This window comes from Gadus chalcogrammus, chromosome 10 (genome assembly GCF_026213295.1).
Source record: "Gadus chalcogrammus isolate NIFS_2021 chromosome 10, NIFS_Gcha_1.0, whole genome shotgun sequence".
Classification (NCBI taxonomy): Eukaryota; Metazoa; Chordata; class Actinopteri; order Gadiformes; family Gadidae; genus Gadus; species Gadus chalcogrammus.
The window spans coordinates 11851410-11866741 of NC_079421.1; the positions used below are offsets into that span (position 1 = coordinate 11851410).

The 15332-nt window shown below is 51.0% G+C and overlaps 1 protein-coding gene across 1 annotated transcript in view; it reads right to left on the reverse strand.

Moving 5' to 3' along the window:
- The window catches only part of fstl5 (follistatin-like 5), a 53062-nt gene that overhangs the window by 34283 nt on the left and 3447 nt on the right, over positions 1-15332 (reverse strand). Inside the window, exons 2-4 of the mRNA XM_056601167.1 lie at positions 13701-13818; positions 9843-9873; positions 3153-3392 (exon numbers count right to left, since the gene is read on the reverse strand). Coding sequence (XP_056457142.1) covers positions 3153-3392; positions 9843-9873; positions 13701-13808 — 379 coding nt within the window. The 5' untranslated portion in view covers positions 13809-13818. The remainder of the gene's footprint in view (positions 1-3152; positions 3393-9842; positions 9874-13700; positions 13819-15332) is intronic.

A 15332-nucleotide genomic window follows, 5' to 3' on the forward strand; every position in this document is an offset into this window, starting at 1 on the left:
AAAGAAACAACAAGGCACGAAGACAACACCCCTCCATCTGTCATTCATATTAGGATGCTGATCAGGATTCAGTTTGTTTCTCGTCAGACTCTCTCTGCTCTGTCTGCTCACCGCAGAAACATCTCCTAGATATGGAGTCATTATCCACATGGAGAGATGAACGTCATTTCATTTCACATCATAAGTCCTCATTTAGATATGTTCCCAGATCCAAACCAGCCCCCATCCCCCCCCCCTCCTGGATGGGGTGCAGCTGAAACCTGCAGGGAGTCCTCCTCTCAACTGCTCCACCAAGAAGAGCTTTTATTTTGAATTATTTATGTAGACACAGCAGACCGGAGCCGAGCTGGGAGCCGGCCCCAACCAGACACACCTCCTCTCGCTCCTCTCCTCTCCCTCCTCTCCTCTCCTCTCTCTCCTCTCCCTCCTCTCACTCTCTCTCCTCTCCCTCCTCTCCCTCCTCTCCTCCCCTCTCTCTCCTCTCCCTCCTCTCACTCTCCCTCCTCTCCCTCCTCTCCCTCCCCTCCTCTCCCTCTCCTTTCCTCTCATCTCCTCTCCCTCTCCTTTCCTCTCATCTCCTCTCCCTCCTCTCTCTTCTCTCCTCTCCCTCTTCACCCTCCTCTCCCTCTCCCTCCTCTCACTCTCCCTCCTCTTCCTCCTCTCCTCTCCCTCCTTCCAAGTAATGAATCACAGGTTACCTATTCACCCTCCTCCCAAACCCCTCGACAGAACATCACGAGTTCACAGCCTCCTGCAGTGTCGATGGGTAGCATCATGAGCTGGAGTAAATAAACGACTGGACACAGAGCTTGATACATGAGCTGTAGTTAATAAAGGACTGGAAACAGAGCTTCATACATGAACTGGAGTTAATGAAAGATTGGACAGAGCTTCATACATGAGCTGGAGTTAATAAAGGACTGGACAGAGCTTCATACATGAGTGAGGTCTTCAGGTCCTAGGAGGACATGCAGACTCTGGCGCCACGGCGACCCCGCGGGCGGCCACGCCCCCTGGCAACCTCAGATTTTAGAGGACCCAGAGACACCTGCGGTTGCCGCTGAGTGGTCGCCGTGGAAACGGCCCCTCGGGTCATGGTGGAGGGGAGGGGTCGGTCTGTAAACAGGTGATCAGCAGGCAGCCGGGCCTCGCTGGGCGTCGGGGGGCTCGTTAGCAGGACCACGGGGTGTGGGTGAGGAGATATGTGGGGGGAGTAAGGGTGAGCCCCAGCGAGACCCCCACCCAGCAGACCGACGCCTCGCACGTCACCTGACCCAGAGCTCGTTAGCACTAATTGGCCGCTTGCCTCTCTTGAGGGTGGGCGCTTATTATGGGATGCAGCAGAGAGCATCTCTATCGCTGGGGAGACGGTGAACTGTAAAATTAAAATGATACGCAAGGAGGAGCAGACTTCAGACTGTTGATGTGTTTACTAGGGATCAGGGGCGCCCCCACGCTGGAGACACACCCTCCTGCTGGGGGCCCTGCTGGGGCTCAGACTCAGAGCAGAGAGCCGGATCTCTCCTGGAGGACGGTGTTCACTAGCGACCCCAGACCTCATCAATAATCACCCAGCGGGGGTTTGATGATGACTAGTTTGCGTGTTTGTTGACTAGAGAACACGTGAACACTCGCCTGCTGACTAGAGAACACGTGTCGTGCTGACATTCAAACATGTCCGGTGTCAGATGGCTGTGGCCTCATGTGACACAACATGTTAGACAACATGGTACACAACATTTTCTGCACACATCATGTCGATGTTTCCTAGCCTCAGGGTGTTCTGTGCACTCTGTGGCCACATGATGAGGTCATCGTGATGAGGTCCCCGTAATGAGGTCATCATGATGAGGTCACCATGGTGAGGTCATGAGAACCTTTGACCCTAGGATGAACCACCTAGTGATGACCTTTGACCCTAGGATGAACCACCTAGTGATGACCTTTGACCCTAGGATGAACCACCTAGTGATGACCTTTGACCATAGGATGAACCACCCAGTGATGACCTTTGACCCTGTAATCACCCCAAATTAGCTCAGGTTCTCAAACCGGTTCCGTTCAGGATTCAAGGAACCTACTCTCCAGCAGACCCGCCGGTCTCCACCGGTTCTGAGCAGAACCGTTACTCGAGATGATAGGCTGAGAAGGAGGACACGCCCACTGGTGGTAACGATACCAGATGATAGGCTGAGAACGAGGACACGCCCACTGGTGGAACCGCGCCCATATGATAGGCTGATGCTGCGTTCAAGTATTCTCTGCGAACCGACTCGGATCTCGGATCTGACACCACGCCCACACTTCAAGCGTTTTATTATTTTCGCTCGGTCGTTGGAGGAAAACATGGACCCCACCCGGAAAGCTGTTGTCGCGGTAGCATTGGCAGAGGACCAGGCGTTTCAAAATAAGTAGGCTATAGGCCATATGCAGAGATACGGACGCAGTAAGGTATTGCAGTAATACGAGTGATTGAAATTGCCATTTAAACCACCAAAGTTGTCCAAGCACAATAAAAATAGCTCATACTTCAAGTGAAATGGGCGCAGCCATCTTGAATTCTGTCTCGGAATTTTGCTCGGTCACCACTGAGTTCAACCGAGATGGCGAGTTCGCCGTCCGACGAAAAGGGGCGTGTTTGTGCGTGTCGCTATGCAACGTCCTCGGACCTCCGAGACGGATGGATATTAAAACGCAGCATGAGAACGAGGACACGCCCACTGGTGGTAACGATACCAGATGATAGGATGAGAACGAGGACAGGCCCACTTGTGGTAACGCTACCAGATGATAGGCTGGGGATGAGGCCACCCCCAGACAGACAGGTGTTTAGACAGACAGGTGTTCAGACAGACAGGTGTTCAGACGGACAGGTGTTCCTACCAGACAGACAGGTGTTCAGACAGACAGTTGTCCTACCAGGGCACAGACAGGCGTGCAGACAGACAGGTGTCCTACCAGGGCACAGACAGGCGTTCAGACAGACAGGTGTTCAGACAGACAGATGAACAGACAGACAGGTGCCTTACCAGGGCACAGACAGGCGTTCAGACAGACAGGTGTTCAGACAGACAGATGTTCAGACAGACAGGTGTCCCTACCAGAGGACAGACTGGTGTTCAGACAGACGGGTGTTGAGACAGGTGTCCTACCCTTGTAGAAGCAGTCCTGGCTGTGTGTGATGGTGATGTGGGCGTGGGTGAGACAGGCCGCCCGGTGCAGCTCGCAGTGGTTCCGGTACAGCGTCCCGTCGGAGCCACAGACGGGCTTGTAGTGCGGCCGGCAGCGCTCCAGACAGCCGCAGGTCGCGGGCCCGCCCCCCGGGGCGGCCACGCAGTGCCGACCTAGCCCGCACGACTGCTGCTCACACGGCCCGCCGTAACCCTGGGGACCTGCGGACACAGGGTCACCATGGAGACCTCATCAGCCTCATCAACACGGACACAGGGTCACCATGGAGACCTGATCAGCCTCATCACCACGGACATAGGGTCACCATGGAGACCTGATCAGCCTCATCACCACGGACACAGGATCACCATGGAGACCTGATCAGAGGAAGACCTCTTCTGATAGGTCGGCACAGGGAGGAAAGGTTTTCAATTGCATGGTACAGAAGATTACTGTAAAGGAACACCGAGGACAAGATCGATGGAGATGATGACGATAAGAGAAATATGGGGGAGAGAGAGACAGAGAGTCAGAGAGACAGAGAGAGAGGGAGAGAGAGAGAGAGAGGCAGAGAGAGAGAGGCAGAGAGGCAGAGACGGAGAGACGGAGAGAGAGAGAGAGAGAGAGATAGAGAGACAGAGAGAGAGATGCAAAGAAGCAGAGAGGCAGAGAGAGGGAGATAGAGAGAGAGAGTTCTGGTGTTGTTGAGCAAGCAGGAAACACGATAAGCACTTAAGGCCCGTATCAGGATTAAATGTGTCTGCTGCTCCGGTACTGGGATCAGGTTCAGTGAAGACATCCCGGTACTGGGATCAGTATCAGAGGTGCAGAGGAGGAGGAGGAGGAGGTGAGGAGGAGCGGAGTCGTTTTCAGACTAGATGGTTACTCGTAGCTCCTCCCAGCCCCAGCCCTGTTTTTCCATTCTGTGTTTTCCACCTAATTGATTAACCTAACTAATCAGTCGTTAGGTGATTGATTGGTGGGGCTGTAGCGGCACCCAGCCTGGTGTGGTCCAACTGACCAGAACACATCCACCACCAGCAGCCTGGTCCTATTGACCAGAACACATCCTACTGACCAGAACACATCCACCACCGGCAGCCTGGTCCTACTAACCAGAACACATCCTACTGACCAGAACACATCCACCCCCACCAGCCTGGTCGTACTGCCAGCTCCGGTCTCTCCTCTCTATGAGGATCTATTTGTGGTCTCTCTTCGATGGGTGATGGCTACTTAAGGTCTAAATGTTTGATGACTTCTCCTCCGCCACGATGAGTCCATCATGGAGTCGCTCTCTGACTCATGAAGACACAGGAGCCAGAAGAACAAATCAGAGAGCGAGAGAGAGAGAGAGAGAGAGAGAGAGAGAGAGAGAGAGAGAGAGAGAGAGAGAGAGAGAGAGAGAGAGAGAGAGAGAGATTGAGAGGAGAGAGAGAAGGAGAGAGATCTCATAATACATCCTTTACAGTAGACGACAGAGGACTCATTAACCCAATCTCTTTATGAGGAGTGTTTCACTCCTTTAGTCGAGGCTTCCTGCTGCTGAGCCTTCCTGGGGTCTTCTGACAGCAGCTCATTACTCCATGAGTTATTAGTCCAGTTCTGATCCTGTGAGGCACTAAGCCCTCGAGTCTATAGAGAACTCATCTGCAATCACATCAGACCCATTTACAATCTGAATGAGAGCATCAAAGGTCTGTTAAATGTTTCAGTCCACTGAGGTGGGCCATGGTTTTGTCTGTCTGTCTGTCTGATCCAGGAAGTTATGTTCTAGAGAAGGAACAAGGCCCAGAGCACCAGATCAGCCTGTGCTAGAGCAGGGAAGAGACTTCAGGAAGCAGACATCACACCTCTGTAGTTTCCCCCTGACAGCTGGTTTCCCTGAGCTGTTCACCCTCCAGAACCTGGCCTTACCTTACTCCATCATGGGAGGAATCATAAGATACATGTCTTCAAGTAGTTGCTACTTAAGAGTGCTGCTAATCAAGCTTAGAAAGATATCTAAAGGCCAGCTAGCTGTCTACTAACTTGGGGTTAAACTCAAAAGGCATCCTGCGTGTATAAAGCTGTATGTAGCAGTAGAGCTAGCTAGTAGCTAGATTCAGCTTGCTGCAGCTAACTCTGGGGTTAAACTCTAAAGGCATCCTGCATATATAAAGCTGTATGTAGCAGTAGAGCTAGCTAGTAGCTAGTATCAGGTAGCTGTCTCCGAACTCTGGGGCTAAACTCTAAAGGCATCCTGTGTGTATAAAGCTGCATGTAGCAGTAGAGCTAGCTAGTGGTCCGCTAACTCTGCTGTTAAACTGCTGTTAGAAACAGAGAATAAATCAGAGCCACACGTCTCAGGATCACAGGAGAGAACAGAACAGAATGTAAACCATTATGTCTGGTCCCTAAAACATTCATCATCCTCAACTCGCTGTAAAACTCTCCAATTCCAGCAATTGTACAACTGGGGGTCATGAATATTCAGCAAATGCAAATATTGACTTCTCTAGTGCACAGCGGCTCAGCGGCGGTGGCTTCCCACCGCTGGTTCACATCTCAAACAGGAACTCCTCGTTAGGAACCCGTCCCTCAGGGCGCAACGAAGGAGTAGACCTTTAACCAGCTCACAGACGGTACTGGGAGCAGACCTCCCATCTCACCTCAGCCTCCTGTCTGATGGGACCGGCTGGTGGATGTGATGTCACAAATCACCGGGGAACCGCCCACCTCTCTGTCCCTCTCTCCCAGAGACTCGCGACCAATCAGACCCCCAGACCCGGTCCCTCAGACCCCCAGGTCCTCCGCCACAAGACCCTCAACGGACCCCCTGACCCCGATCCCTCAGACCCCAGACCCCCTGGTCCCTGGCTGGTCCAGGGGATCTGGGACCTCTTCAGGGTGCTGGGTCCCAGCCTCCACTCCCTGGTGCAGCTCGGGGCCCGGTTTCCCAAAACCTAAAGCCTTCTTTAAGGCCTGATTCCACCGGACGCGTTACGGCAGCGTTACGGCTGCGGCACGTCTTGGCCGCGGTCACCGCAGCAGATAGGTTCCGCTCTAATCAATGAGACCATTTCCACCGGGCGCGGCTGCGGAACGTCTCAGCAGCGTCCCAGGAGCGCTCGCCGTGCCGCAGCGCTATCATTCCGTAGCATTTCTATTTATGCCGCAAGCCGTTGCTGAACCGCGTCATTTTCAACAGAGCAGATCGAGCAGGGCAGGAAGTGAAAAAGTAAAAGCCATAGAGCATCCGGTCAATTTTCAAAATAAAACACAATACTCAGCTCATGTAGCCTATCACAACTTCACATCAACATTATTACGCCATGACCGGTGGCACCAGGTCAGCAGTCAATCAATCAAAGGGTCTCAGAGGGTCGGCAACAAGGACGACGAGAGACTCATTGTCGAAGTTCAGCAACATGAAGTCATTTATGTACCAAATCATCCTTTTTATAAGGGCAATGGCCGGAAGGACAAAGCGTGGCATTTAATTGCAGTCGTTTTGATAGTGGAAGTTGAGTACATTAGGTTTAGGATTATCGCGTGATCTCGTGATCTCGCGTGAATACGGCTGGCTCGCAAGGCAGCGTTGCGCTGCCGTAACGCCCCTGGTGGAAATGCAAGCAGGGCAGAGTCGCAGCTGTTCCGTGCCGCAGCCGTAAAGGCCGATCCATACCTCTGGATCCGGACGAAAATCGTCCGTCGCCCCAAACGTTGCCCCCGGAACTACCCTTCATACCTCTGTCTGGTTTCAGCGTTGTTATGGATGTTACACAATAAATCCTCTAGAGAGCAGTGACTGTCGTTTCACAAATTAACGGCATCGACAATCGCAAATATGACATCTGTAGAGAAGATTTTGCTTTGCGTCATCCGAAATCGGCAAAAAAAAGTGCAAAAAGTGTGCTGTGGCATGTGACACCCCTCACCAACCCGCAGATTATCTCCTCAAAATGTTGTTAAATGACCAGTTACAACTCATTGCCAAAGCAGGGGAACAATAACAATAAACAATAAAATAAAAATGTCAGGTATATAGTATAATATAAGTACAAAACGTCAAATACAATATATATATATATATATATATATACATATATATATAATATACATATCAGATATTATACGACTCTATCTATTTTCGCGAATGGTCTGACTTTTGACTCTATACTGCCGCCTCGACTTCGGGTGGTATTGCCCCGGGTCTCCCGGAGCACTCCGGATTCGTAAGCTCAGAGGCGACGGACCCATTTACGGATGAAACACCTCCGGGACCGGACGAAACGGTCCGTATCCGTATTTACCGTAGGGTGAGGGGTGTCACATGCCACAGCACACTTTTTGCACTTTTTTTTGCCGATTTCGGATGACGAAAGAAAATGCTTCTTTCTGTCAAGAAAGAAGCACTTTCTTTCTTGACAGCGCCGTTTATGAACGACGTAAGGAGTCTTTCCTTAAGAAGACTCCTAAGAGACCGTTCGGGAACCACGCCTATAGACACTTTGATCAGTCTAAACGTAGGAGTGCTTGTAGCGCGCTAAGGTGGACATTATCGGGAAACCAGGCCCTGCCCACTGGGTTCAAGGCCTCCTCCTGTACTCAGAGCTCCGCCTCTGCTCTCTCTTCTGTATTCATGCCTTCACGGCTTCTTGACAAACTCCCAGCGAGGCGCAGCGTTCAGTGACCCCTGGGCGGGTTATATTTAGCCTGGCTGGGAGCTTGCAGCCTTGATAGAGGCTCCCTGTGTGACGAACTTCATTAACACGTACAGTATGGGAGACATTAGTAATTAAAGTGGGATGAGACAGCACACACTGCAGGGAGCCATGCCATTGTCCCTGCTACAGTTCTCCTCCCTCCTCCAATTCTCTTCTCCCTTTCTCTCCTCCTCTTCTTCCTCCTCTGCCATCTCATGTCTCATGCCATCTCTTTCCTCTCTCCTCTCTCCACTCCTCTCCTCTCCACTCTCCCCCTTCTCCTGCTCTCTACTCTCCTCTCTCTCTCCTCTCTCCACTCTCCTCCTCCCCTCCCCCCTCTCCTCCTCTCTCTCCTCTGCCCTCTCCTCCTCTCCACTCCTTCTCTCTCCTCTCTCCACTCTCCTCCTCTCCTCCTCTCTCCTCCTCTCTCTCCTCTCTCCACTCTCCTCTCCTCCTCTCATCCTCTCTCCTCTCCCCTCTCCTCCTCTCTCTCCTCTCTCCACTCTCCTCCTCTCCTCTTCTCTTCTCTCCTCTCCCCTCTCCTCCTCTCTCTTCTCTCTCCACTCTCCTCCTCTCCTCTTCTCTTCTCTCCTCTCCCCTCTCCTCCTCTCTCTCTCCTCTATCCACTCCTCTCCTTTCCACTGTCCTCCTCTATCCTGCTCTCCCCTCTCCTCCTCCTTAAGGATTTGAATGTTCCTCTTGTGTGGGGAGATATTTGTTGGTACATGAGTGGGCTGCAAGCGAACATGTGGTTGTGTAAAATAACCGCACAATAGAATATGTAGGAGAACCCTTCTTCATTTTGGGTTTAGCAATCAAAGTTGAAAATTAAAATTTAAATCCCACAGAAAATTGCCTTATGTATTGTAAAACCATGGAAATCTTTCTCTCTTTTCTTGTGCAAATAACATCACAGCTCCTCAAATCTTTCATGTACACTTTGAAACTCTCTAGTCGTCGTGAGAAGGGGAGGATGCAGTATTTATGGAGAGGAGGAAGATCTGCTGAACGCCTCGTTTCAAACCTATTCTAGGTTCATATCGATACATTATTCATCACTTCATAATGGACATGCTCCAAAGTATGGGATTCTCTGACATAACCAACCAAGGAAGGGATTGCTTGGTTAGGGTTCATGGGGAAGCAATGCATCATGGGATACGTCCATGGTTTAAACCCCAGAGTCGTCTTTTTGGGAAGTAACGGTTCATGACATGTAGGTCTTTGCCCCTCATGGAGGACCAGGTCTTTGTCCCTCATGGAGTGATGAGGCTCAGGTGATGAGGCTCTGGTGACGTGGCTCTGTTAACGAGGCTCTGGTAACGAGGCTCTGGTAACGAGGTTCTGTTAACGAGGCTCTGGTAACGAGGCTCTGTTAACATGGCTCTGGTAACGAGGCTCTGGTAACGAGGCTCTGGTAACGAGGCGCTGGTAACGAGGTGCTGGTAACGAGGCTCTGGTAACGAGGCTGTTAACGAGGCTCTGGTAACGAGGCGCTGGTAACGAGGCTCTGGTAACGAGGCGCTGGTAACGAGGCTCTGGTAACGAGGCTCTGGCAACGAGGCTCTGGTAACGAGGCTCTGGTAACGAGGCTCTGGTAACGAGGCTCTGTTAACGAGGCTCTGGTAATGAGGCTCTGTTAACGAGGCTCTGGTAATGAGGCTCTGTTAACGAGGCTCTGGTAATGAGGCTCTGTTAACGAGGCTCTGTAACGAGGCTCTGGTAACGAGGCTCTGGTAACGAGGCTCTAGTAAGGAGGCTCTGGTAACAAGGCTGTTAACAAGGCTCTGTTAATGAGGCTCTGGTAACAAGGCTCTGTTAACGAGGCTCTGTTAACGAGGCTCTGGTAAAGAGGCTCTGTTAACGAGGCTCTGTTAACGAGGCTCTGGTAACGAGGCTCTGGTAACGAGGCTCTGGTAACGAGGCTCTGGTGATGAGATTAAGCCAGTGATTGACTGAAGACGAAGAAACAGGAAGACTTACTGTTAATCCTGAGGGCAGCAGAGGTCCCGTCCTACAAGGGAGAAGAGAGAACAATGCTTAGAACTCGGACTCATAACAAACTACATCAACATCAGTGAGGTTCAACCACAGGCCCACGTCAGGTAATCATGTGATGAACTCATTAGAGCTGAGCCTGGTTCACCAGGGTCAGAGGTCACAGGTCAGGTCTGGTCACTCGTAGGTAAGTCCACGGCAACACACTCCACCTGAAAGACGCCACAAGGCTCCTCAGACCGGACGCAGGGTGTTGGGATGTATTGTGTATTTGTGACACATTGACTGGTCCCTTCTGCCATGCAGGAGGGCTCCTGAGGGTGTGTGCAGCCTGACCAGCCCCAGAGTCAAGTCAGACCAGTCAACAATCCACACACGGCCCCTGGGTGGTGCTGGACTGGGTGGTGCTGGACTGGGTGGTGCTGAACTGGGTGGTGCTGGACTGGGTGGTGCTAGACTGGGTGGTGCTAGACTGGGTGGTGCTAGCCCTGATGCTGCTAGCCCTGATGCTGCTAGCAACAAGGCTGCTAGCGCCGGTGCTGCTAGCGCTGAGGCTGCAAGTCCTAAGGCTGCGAGCGCTGAGCCTGCTAGCGCTGTTGTTGTGTTTTAAGAGGAGAGCTGGGGGACCCCAAGCAGAGCTCCGCCTCTGGATGTCTGGAGGCTCCTCCCTCTCGCGGTTGGTGTATCTGGTGTTGATGTTGACAATGTGTCAGGGGAGATGGGGATAATAATCGTTATGTCATCGGTTTAAATAAGGCTTTCCCTTCTCAAGGATTACATTGATCTCTTCTGTCAGTCTGGTTTTTTCTCTGTACTGAGGATCCACTGCATGGTTATTGGGGGGTTGGTTAGTGGGGGGTTGGTTCGTGGGGAGTTGGTTAGTGGGGGGTTAGTTAGGGCTGAGGGGACAGGGGCTGGTGGTTAGTGCGAGGTTGGTATGGGGTTAGCAGGGACGGCTGGTATAAATGGGCTAACAGGGCTAAGCCCTCCCTACCTTTTACAGTAAAAATGAAAGAATATTATTAAAAACCTTCAAACATATAATAACCCAACATGACGTTACAAGTGTGCAGAGAAAGTTGTCCCTCTCCCAGCTGCATTTCAGCGACAGGCAGTAACAATAAGGTTCTCTAAGGAATCGGAAATGACAAAAAAAATTGTTGCATACAACATTGCCAAAGAGGAGTTGCCATTCAACAAATTTAAATCCGAAATTATTCTCATGAAGAAAAATGGATTAGACGTCAACCCGACGTATAGCAATGAGATGGCATGTGCACAATTCATTGCGATAATAGGCGACACCTTAAAGCAAAAGACAGCTGCGGACGTCGGAAACGCCACATACATGTCCTTGATTGACGGCAACACAGACGTCTCTACCAAAGAGTGTGTGTGATCGTCTACAGCCGCATTTTGCGCAAAGGGAGACCGGTCAACATTTTAATTGTTTAATACTTTAAGCACAAAAAAAGTGATATTTTACTTAATGGTTTAGTTCGAAATGTTCAATTTCATCTCAGTGAAGCACTTTAAACACCTTATTTTTCTTTTTATTTATAATTGTGCTTCAAATAAAGACACGCATTTCTCTACACCTTATTCTTGTTTAAAAATCATTCACATTATATGAAAGTTATGAACAGAGATATAAAGATGACCTCATGGCGTCTGGAGCCCTGTGAAGTATTGATAAATGTAATGCATTCGTTAGCCCACCCACACAAAATCACCACCAGCCGTCACTGGTGGTTAGTGGTTAGCAGGGGGTTGGTTCGTGGTTGCTGGTTAGAATCCCTGATCTCCCATCAGAGCTTCGTGGTTTAGGAGGAGCAGGCAGGAGAGATGGCAGACTGCTTTGCATAAAGCTCACACCTGATTGGCTGGAGGAGAGAATTACCCAGAAGCCCTCGGAAGCTCCAGCTCTGAGAGTTAGACAACAGGATGATCACCTGACCAGCATGACTGGATGGTCTCTCTCTCTCTCTCTCTCTCTCTCTCTCTCTCTCTCTCAGATTAGTGTTAATCTAGATTTGCTCCATCCAGGCTGATCTGTCCTGTCCTCCATTTTGTCCTGTCCTCCCCCTCCTCAGGGTCTGAGAGCTCCCCACAGAACTGTCTGTCTGTCTGCTGTCTCTAGAGCAGCCTTCATGATGAAGGGGTTGTTTCTAGAGCTTCACGATGAAGGGTTGTCTCTAGAGCTTCATGATGAAGGGTTGTCTCTAGAGATTCACGACGAAGAGCTGTCTCTAGAGCTTCATGTCCATGATGATCTCTAGACCCAAGATGATCTCTAGACCCAATGGGCATGGCGCCACATGGCCTATCATGGGAATCAGGGGAAGCAGGGGTTATTAATCTTCATGTAACCGGGGAGTTCTTAGGGTAGTTTGAGAAGTTGGGACACACTCGAAACAGAAATATTAAAATATTAATAACAAGAAGCTGACCTCTGAACAGAAATCTAGTTTGCTATGGAACTCCCTAAGCTGGGTTCAAGTGGATGAGATGAGCCTCTCTATCTCTCTCTCCCTATCCCCTGCTCTATCTCCCTCTCTCTTGGTTTATCCCTCTATCCTCGCTCTCCCTCTCTCTCTTCATCCCTCTATCTGCCCATCTCTCTATCCTCTCTCTATCCTCTCTCTCTCTCTCTCTCTCTCTCTCTCTCTCTCTCTCTCTAAGAGCCTTGCGATTGGAGGGATCACGACACAAAGTGCCATATTTCACTGTTGGTACCCGGAGAGAAGAGACAGGTGGAGGAATGGAGAGAGTTTACCTCCGCTCGCCCCTCTCTCCCCTCTCTCCCCTCCCTCCCCCCACACCCTCTCTCCCCTTTCTCCCCTCTCGTCCCTCTCGCCCCTCTCTCCCCTCTCTCCCCTTTCTCCCCTCTCGCCCCTCACGTCCCTCTCGTCCCTCTCACCCCTCTCTCCCCTCTCTCCCCTTTCTCCCCTCTCGCCCCTCACATCCCTCTCGTGCCTCTCTCCCCTCTCTCCCCTTTCTCCCCTCTTGCCCCTCTCTCCCCTCTCTGATGAGAGGAGAGGAGATGAGATCGGAGGTCCTGGTCTTAAGGTAAGGATATTCATCTGCTCTGTCATGTCCTTCTGACTGAACACCCGCTTATCAGGCTAAACACTCATCCCTCTCTCTCTCCCTCTCTCTCTCCTTCAGCTCAAGAGGATCCTTCAGTTTTAGAGGGGAGCCTTCAGCTCTAGAGAAGAGCCTTCAGTTCTAAAGAGGAGCCTTCAGTTCTAGAGAGGAGCCTCCAGCTCTAGAGGAGCCTTCAGTTCTAGAGGGGAGCCTTCAGTTCTAGAGGGGAGCCTTCAGTTCTAGAGAGGAGCCTCCAGCTCTAGAGGAGCTTTCAGTTCTAGAGAGGAGTCTCCAGCTCTAGAGAGGAGCCTTCAGTTCTAGAGAAGAGCCTTCAGCTCTAGAGGAGCCTTCAGTTCTAGAGGGGAGCCCTCCGCTCTAGAGAGGAGCCTTCATCTCTAGAGGAGCCTTCAGTTCTAGAGGGGATCCTTCAGTTCTCATTATTGGCGGGCGAGTTACCTTGAGGGCTGTGATTGGTTGTTATCCTGAGGACTATGATTGGCTGTTACTCTGAGGGTTGTGATTGGCTGTTACCCTGAGGGCTGTGATTGGCTGTTACCCTGAGGGCTGTGATTGGCTGTTACCCTTAGGGCTGTGATTGGCTGTTACCCTGAGGGCTGAGATTGGCTGTTACCCTTAGGGATGTGATTGGCTGTTACCCTGAGGGCTGTGATTGGCTGCTACCCTGAGGGCTGTGATTGGCTGTTACCCTGAGGGCTGTGATTGGCTGTTACCCTGAGGGCTGTGATTGGCTGTTACCTTGTGCCTGAATCTGACGGCGTGGGGTGCGTCCTCCGCGGGCCGTGCGGCCGCCAGGACCACGCCCATCAGCAACGTCGCCGCCAGTAACCAGCCCTCCATCCTCATGGGCCTGGTGCTGAGGAAGGAGAAACAAGGATAGGAGAGGAGACAGGGGAGGGGCTGCTGACGCCGGGATCAACACGGTAACAGTAGCTTATAGCTCGGCTCCCAGCTGGGATGAAATCACTCTCATCGTTCATTTGGACCCAAAAACCATAAAGTTATACCACATAGGAAACACACAAACCCACACACACGCACACTGACACACAGACACACACTGACACACAAACACACACACTGACACACACACGCACACATTGACACACACACACACACTGACACACTGAAACACACACACTGACACACTGGTACATACACACACACACACTTACACACACACACACTGACACACACTTGCAGATTGACACACTCACACTCACACACACACACACAGGAACACACACACACACTGACACACAGTGACACACACGCACACACTGACACACACACAGTGACACACTGACACACAAACACACACACACACACACACACTGACACACACACCAACACACACACAGACACACACACGCACACACTCGCACACAAACACACACACACACACACACACACACAGACACACACTCAAACACACACACATTCTAATTAAATGATGAATACCAACTATAGAGTCTTGGATTATTGTTGACTATCGGGGCTAGCTGTTAGCTTGGAGGATAAACCAGCTAGTGAGTGGGCCTATCTTGTAGATGAAATATAAAGTTGTGTCCAACTCTTCAGAAGCCTTTTACCATGATGCTCCTCCTCATTATCGTTAGAAGATGTTGACCAATCGATTGCCCTGAATGAAGGTTAATCCGATCAGACCGACGCTCGTCACATCACAACTTGTTGTCCTTCGCCAAAGCAGCCGATCACAGAGCAGCTCAGTCCGGGTACTACCAACACACAGAGCACCCTTGAGCCACAACACACGCACACATACACACACACACACACACACACACACACACACACACACACACACACACACACACACTCAGACACAAACACACACAGACGCACACACACACACACACACACACACACACACACACACACACACACACACACACACACACACACACACACACTCAGACACAAACACACACACACACACACACACACTCAGACACACACAGACGCACACACAAAGACACAAACATAGACAATCCTTGAGCTACACACACCCGCACACACACAGACACACACACACGCACAAACAGACACACACACACGCACAAACAGACACACACACAGACAGACACGCACACACACAGACAACCACACGCACAAACACACACACACGCATACACACACAGACACACACGCACCCACGCAGACTCGCAGACACAGAGACCACTTAGCTGATCAGAGTCTGCATGCTGTTCCTGCTAATGGCTCAACAGCCCTGCTGTTATGATTTAACCACTACACGTACACACACACACACACACACACACACACACACACACACACACACACACACACACACACACACACACACACACACACACACACACACACAAA